The sequence below is a fragment of the Fulmarus glacialis genome, unplaced genomic scaffold (assembly GCF_000690835.1).
Source record: "Fulmarus glacialis isolate BGI_N327 unplaced genomic scaffold, ASM69083v1 scaffold3583, whole genome shotgun sequence".
NCBI lineage: Eukaryota > Metazoa > Chordata > Aves > Procellariiformes > Procellariidae > Fulmarus > Fulmarus glacialis.
The window spans coordinates 4,165-11,367 of NW_009204703.1; the positions used below are offsets into that span (position 1 = coordinate 4,165).

Below are 7,203 nucleotides of genomic sequence, written 5' to 3' on the forward strand. Positions count from 1 at the left end.
CCCTCCTGCTGTGCATATAGGAATTAAGAAAAGTTTAAAGGAAAAGGAGATGGGGTACTCTACATAGATTCATTTAATTACATACAGAAAAAATAATCTGTTCTCTGGAAGCCATGTGCCTTCAGAAAGAGAAAAGGGCAGTTAAAGAAAGGGTGCATTTTCTTCAGTTTCAAATACTACACCTTTGAATCAGTGATGGATAATGTAAAAATATTTCAATTCTTTCAAAACAGTAAGATGCTGTTTGCAAGAGATATTGATGGACACCACTCTCTATCCCTGAATGATGGAAAATAGCAGTATGTTATCATGTGTTCTGATTACACACTTTCAATGTATTTTTTCCCCTCCTAGAATAACTTTGACTTCTTAGTCCTGGCTTTGAAAATACGTGGTTTTATTTCAGATTCTTTTATGATAATGCTTTTCTTTGATATGCTTGCCTTTGTTCTGTATCTGGGTACCAGCAAGGTCTGTTACCAAGACGGGAATGACAGAAAAGTATTCTTTTTGCAGTATCTCTGACCAATTTCTGCAACTTTACTATGCAGCCTTTGTAAATGAACTGCTACATCAAAAAATAAATATAATGTGGAGGTATAAGCTTTCAGGTGGTATGGAGAACATCTATCGGAAAATGTTTTCTAATTCATGTGGGTTTGGAAAGGATTTTCTGTTTGTTTCCTGTATAACACGGGATGTTCAAACTGTCTTATCTTTGGTATTGTTATTTAGTATCAAATAGCCCATACCAAATAAAACCCGAATGTATTTTTGGTAACTGAGGAACAGCAGGTTCTGGAGGGTTTAAAATAGATGACATATGATACCAAGAATAGCCTGGTGCAACTTAGCCGACCTGAGAAACTATTCAAAGAGCAAACCAAAATGGAGGGCAGTTCAATACTCCATGCTTTCACTAACATTTATTTTGCCATTTTTGCTTTGTTTTGCTTCAAGCTTTTAATTAAGATTTCCTTGGCTTTGCTGACCCATTTCTATATTGTTAAAGGCAACAGAAAAGAGGCTGCCAGGATAGCAGAAGAGATCTATGGAATAGTCCCAGGTAAAGTAAAAATATGGACACAGTAACATTTAAATGTATATTTATTTGCTACATTTTTGTAACTTGAGGATTTAAATCATTGAATTGCCATGAAATGAGGAATCTGTTGCTAAATGCATGGGTGATTTTTTTAACCTGAAGTGCCTTCCATTTCTGGGGTCTTTACAGTGTCAGTATGTGTTGGCATGATTTAGGTGTGCAAAATATGAGACTCCAACAATTACCCAGCTAGAATGAGGACAACATTTGCTCAAGGCACTATGATAGATAAAAAGATTGTTCTCGGAAGCAAGGCATTCTTTAGTGGGGGTTACAGATGGTTTTACTAAATAGCTAGCTTTACTGCCAGAGAATATTTAGGGAAAATTTTTAGCATGTTGATTTTCTGAAAGGAGATACTAGGAGGATATAACTAATGACTTTATGAATCCAAGCCAAGAACCCGTTTTGTTAAATCAGATGATAAAAAGGAATACAGCTAAAATTATTCTGAAAAATATACGGCACGGGAATATATTCTATTTAGTAGGCTATTTAGTAGGTAATTTTTTTTTTTGCTTTTTTTCCAAGTGATTTGACTCCTTCACATCACCGCCATAATAATGAGTAGACATGCGTTTGCATGCCCGGTAATTCCACTAATTAAAATGACACAGTATTTTAAATCTACTACTAACGAGGACATATTTTCCTACTTGAAGATTCTTATCAGTGTTGTGACATCACAGATTTTTGTGTGACTCATTTGTTGGGCACTTGCTTCATGATGAATTGTGCCACCATGAACAGGCACATGATGTGAGCAGAACATGGGTGGTGCGAGATGGCCACCCAGAGCAAGGAGATTAAGATCTGGCCAAGAGAAAAACTGCAGCAAAGCATTTTTTGCAAAGCCTTTATACACAGGCATGTCTGGGTTATTAATTTATTTGTTATTATCCAGAATATAACTTATTATATTTATTACTGTCATTTTTTTCCAAGTGCCTTCATGCAATTGTAGTCAGCCACGTGGCAAAAAAGCAGTGTTTCCTTCATGCAGGTTCTTACCGAAGTGCCTTGAAGTTTAGCAGACCACAACATATTTTCATCTGCAAGTTGCCATTTGCAAAAAGCCATTAAGGATAATCTTACAAAGCATAAGATCATGTGATGCTGTTGCTGGGGCACTATATTGGATAACAGGTGGAGCCGCACAGCCTTTTCTCTTTGCAGTCAAGTAGCGCAGCAGGAGCAGTAGCAGCAGGGCTGCTTAATTTCTCTGTAGACATTTAAAAAGACACAGTGTTTTCAGACATGTCACTCACAACTGTGAAGGGAAGATGTGCCCCATATGGGAACTATATTTGCCACACGTTTCAGGGAGGTAGGTTGCTGTGGCTAGCATGGAAGTATGCAGCAGCGTGTGTTTTCATGGTGAGGCATGTGTGTGCATACACATGCATTGTAAATGCATGTAACGTGTGCTTGCACATGCTATACTATATGCATAAAAGGTTAAATAAGGCACTGTAGCTCTATTGACTGAATTACTTCTGAATCTTCCTGCTGTATAAGGGCCCTGGGTTTTGTCATTTGCAATGTCTTCTGACTTTCTGAACTGAGCTTGCCTATTTCAGTCACCAGCATGATGAGGGATGTGGGGTTTTTTGGATGTTTTCAGGAAAATGTTTCTCAGTCCCTACCTGGTTCCTGTTTCCATCATTTTGCCTGGTGCGTGCTACTTGGTCCTTAGGAGCCTGGTCTTATATTGTGCCGGCTGGTCTTTCCATGCCAGCTTCCTGCCTTAGGAGCCCAGGAACAGCTCCTTAAATAAATGGCAGCGAAAGTAATAACTATAGTTAAAACCGTAACCCCATGAGGTGAAGTGCATCCCAGTTCTTGGGTGACAAAAGCAGACTCCCTTGGCCAAGGCCTAAACCTCTGCTGCGTCCTTGGCCTCAAGTCCCCAGGGATGTCTCTGTGCCTCTCATTGATTTCTCCCTGCCTCGGGTAACACCTGAAATGGAGATAAATCACCCTTTCCATTCTCTCTGGTGTGCGGCGTAGCTGAAAAAATAAAACAGGACAAGGGTTTCAAATACAGTGCTCATGGGGTTGCTGTACAACAGAGCATGAATGCAAACACTGGTATTGCTTCTGTCCTGTGGCACTGTAAATGCAGCTGGCCTTTGGAGAAATGCTTACTGCACACTGTGTCGCGGTATGGTTATAAATTTTAATACAGGAAAAGTAAATTTTCTCTTTACTTGAGTTGCAGGGATTTAACCTGGGCTGACTGACTGTGCCTGTAGGTAGTAGCCAGGCTAAGGAATTTTTTTTCTTGGCACATGAATAGATTAAGATAAGAAAAAGGGCAAGCTAGCCTACATGAAGGAGTCTGAACAGTTCAACAACTCAAAATGATTAAGGAAGAAAGGTAAAGCCTCAGGCAGAATTCATTTTTCCATGTCTTTTTTGAAACCTTCTGGTGAGGAGGAGAATGAAACCTGTTACCTGGTGGTCTGAGCTGGAGGATATTATTTATGAAATTGTCAGTTCAGGAAATAAAACTGCCAGGGTCATGCCAGAATTCATTTGATGGACAAGTCATCCCTGCATCTCCCTGCTGTGAGTCTCTTAACAAAGTGCAAGAGAAGCTGGAATATACGGTTTGTGGCAAAAGCTCCCTAGGAAAGACGGAGGCTGATACGGTTTTGAATAGGAGAATTGCAGGGCTCTGAAGTCCCCGGGTGAGTCCCAGCAGCACTGAACTCGTGGTCTTTGCTGAAGCATATTTTTAGCTGTTTTTAAAAGTTCTGCCAAGAAGCTTTTGTTTAGGTCCCTTAGCAAGCGGCTGGCTTTCTCAGGAGTGCTGAGCCCTCAGCTGCTCTGCTGAAATCAATTTATCAGAGAGTTTCACCGCTGACCCCACATTGATTTCAGTCCTGATCTGCATTTACATGCAGCTGTTTTTTCCCTCTCCTCCCAGGAGCTGCTTTTGCTGCTTACCCGAATTAACTTTTATGCATTTGCTCTTTCAGGCAGTTGGGCAGACCGATCCCCTCTTCACGACGCTGCCTTCCAAGGACGCCTCCTGTCTTTGAAAACCTTGATTGCACAGGTAAAAGCCCACAGGTAAAGAAAAGGTTGGGAAGCAGCGTAGTTTCTGTTGAATTGCATCTGTGAGTTGGTGAGCTGGTAATAGACTGCGGCAGGGCATAAGAAATACAGTTGTATAAGTAATACATCCGCATGCATGCCTTTGGGCATGTATTAGTTTGCTTAGTTGGGATGCTGGGGACAACCCTGGGACAAAGACTGTTACAACTTGTAGCTTGCTGTATGATAAACAATGATCCTTGGGCTCTTTCTCAATGACAAACCATGCAAACTGGGCTTGAGAATAGGGACAATATATATATCAGCTATTTAAAAATTGGTAGAAAGCTGTAAAAGTACATCTTGCTTTACAAAATAGCAAGCATGGTCTTCCTAAAGAGAGCACTGTTAGCCTGAAACCCTCTACTCCAAACGAAACCAAGAGTTCAGGCAAAAGAAAGAGAGGAGGAAAGAATATACTAGAAAGGCCAAGAAGCTGGATATGAGAGTGGACAGCTGCAGAGAGACAGGTTATGGTTCTTCATGCTTTGCCAACCATCTTCCTTACCACCTTTGCTTAAACTCAACGCCCTCATCTGGCACGAATGAGCAACTGCCCCCCACCCCCCGCCCCCCAATCAAGACAACTGCAGGGAAATTAATTACCTGAGTGTAAGCTCTGTGACTTGGCCATCAGACGTTTTATATTCAAGGTAAATGATTTTTACCAGTGAGGCCACAGCTCGAACGGACGACGTCCTCGAGGAGTGGAGCTGCCGGTGTGAAAGCCTCCCCTCCAGACATCTGTTGGAGGCGTGGCTGCACTAAAAGATATCAAATTATATCTTTTGCTGATATCAAATTATTTTTATGGAAAAGGAAGTGATAGAGGTTAGGGATAGTGAGGAAGAGGGCTCGCTCATTCAGGGCTTTGCTGGTTTTCTGGCCCCCTCTAACTCCACTTACGCTGACCTTACACCATCTTACTAGCGGGGCACCCGGTGTTGTGGTTATACACTAGATGCCCCAGTTATACACTGGTCATGGTTATACACTGGAGAAGCACCCGGTGTTGTGGTTATAAATCATTTAGGTAATCTACCGTTTCTCCTTCTCCTGAAGACATTTAATTTTGGGAGTGAAGGATGAGGGTCCTTGCTGATGAAAAGAGCTCAAGGCAGCAATGTCTGTAGAGACTGAATTGGAGCTGATTCACCACAGCTTGATAAATGTAGGGACGAAGCTGTTCATGGAGCAGCATAATCATTGCTCGTTGCATCTAATATAGTTACACTACTAGCATAAAATTAAATATGGAGCTATATCTTGGGGTATATGTGGGACACTCAGAAGTCTCTGCCGTAGGACCACAGCTTTCAAGAAAGCCAGTGAGGCTTCTTCTCTCCCGGGGGTGCCTGGACATAAGGGGACGATGGAGCGCTGGAGTTTTAAAAGAGCTCAAGAACTCACCAACGCCTGTTCCAGTACCAAAAGAAGAGTTTGATTTTTCACATACATTGAAAACAAGGTTTAACATGAACGATGTTTGGCAAACAGCTATAGTAAGATCTATAACTCATTCTCCATTTCATAATGGAAGGGATTGCTGTTTTGCCCAAGATATCAGTACTTACTCTTTCGCTTGCAATGACTGTGTTTCATTTGTTAAATATATATATAAAAATAATGATTGAGAATAGGTCTCCTTATTAGGAGTCTCTAGAAGACATTCCTCTTGAAGGAATAAGCTGATCATTAAGTATGAAACATCTGTACAATTACAAAATGGAATAATCTCAACATTTTTTCAAGGTTTTATCTATTCCCCTGGCACTGATGTAGTGTATGGGAAATTTTTAGCGATGACTTTTACATTAATAATGCTTTCACATGACTGAAAACTGATCTTTTTTCTATCATAGAATTTCTAGCTTAAAGCGATTACAGTGGTTGCTTTTAATGCTTATTGCATCGGGACTGGTGACTTTTTTACAGTGTTACATTGCTCACAGATACTTATTTCTGCCCATCGTATTTGCGTACCAAAAAGTGCATTGCTGCCATCTTGTGAGCTGTCTAGTTTATAGCACATCAGGTAGAGACCAACTGTGTTACATGAAGCAGAAAATGGAACCGCTTCCAGGCCTGTTCTCTTACATGGTTGTAAAATCTTTATTGCCAGGAGATTTAGCTGCATTCTGGGGAAAACACGTATGACAATTACTGTCTCCTTTGTGAATATGTCTGGTTTCTGTTTGTGCTGGAATAGATCTAAGAACTGTCATTTAGGGAAATACCTGTAATAAGGCATTTGTAAATCACAGTTCTTTTTTCCAGTGTAAAACGTTGCCTGGGTGGTCAAATAGGAGGAACTGATTCGTGGGTGGGATTTGTCTCATCTATCTTTTGGGTTTACCAGGTACTTACTACCTGTGAGTGAAACACACTGGGCACCCCATGTAGTCAGTGGAAGTATTTTTAGGACACAATTCATGTGACCTACTAGAAACAGCTGGTTTAACATGGGATGAATGGCATCCTAGGGGAGCGTGTTTCTCCCCACGGAAGGAGCCGAGTGCTCCAGCCGAGCTGCTGATACCTGTGCCAGAAGTGTCCCCGTTCAGGGAGGTGAATCCCACCCACCCGCCGTAGCTCCCAGTGCTGGACTTAATAGGGAAGGTAATGCCACCCTTATAAGTTAAAGAAACATGATGGTTTTCCTGTGATTGACCGTGCATTGTAAAGAACTAGGAATAGAAGACATAGCTTGTTCTTGCTTCGTCTTTAACCCCATCACCAGCTGCCGTCTTTGAGGACGAGCACCGAAGCACTGAACAGCATTAATCCAACCCATGCACCTTCCCTGGACACGCACCCTGCGACGTGGCTCTCCCTCATCGCGGTCCGACCGCCCTTTGCACCCACGCCGGCCCCGGGGGAGCCGCGTGGTTCGGGCAGGGCTTTCCCCTCACGCCCCTCGCCCTGCGTTGCAGGGTTTCGACGTGAACCTGGTGACAACGGACCGTGTGTCGGCTCTCCACGAGGCCTGCCTGGGC

The 7,203-nt window shown here is 42.2% G+C and overlaps 1 protein-coding gene across 1 annotated transcript in view; it reads left to right on the plus strand.

Moving 5' to 3' along the window:
• Positions 1 to 888: 888 nt before the first annotated feature.
• The window catches only part of ASB11 (ankyrin repeat and SOCS box containing 11, E3 ubiquitin protein ligase), a gene marked incomplete at its 3' end in the record, with an annotated part of 11,125 nt that continues 4,810 nt past the window's right edge, over positions 889 to 7,203 (plus strand). Inside the window, exons 1-3 of the mRNA XM_009575073.1 lie at positions 889 to 1,066; positions 4,090 to 4,169; positions 7,141 to 7,191. Of these exons, the coding sequence (XP_009573368.1) occupies positions 889 to 1,066; positions 4,090 to 4,169; positions 7,141 to 7,191 (309 nt within the window). The remainder of the gene's footprint in view (positions 1,067 to 4,089; positions 4,170 to 7,140; positions 7,192 to 7,203) is intronic.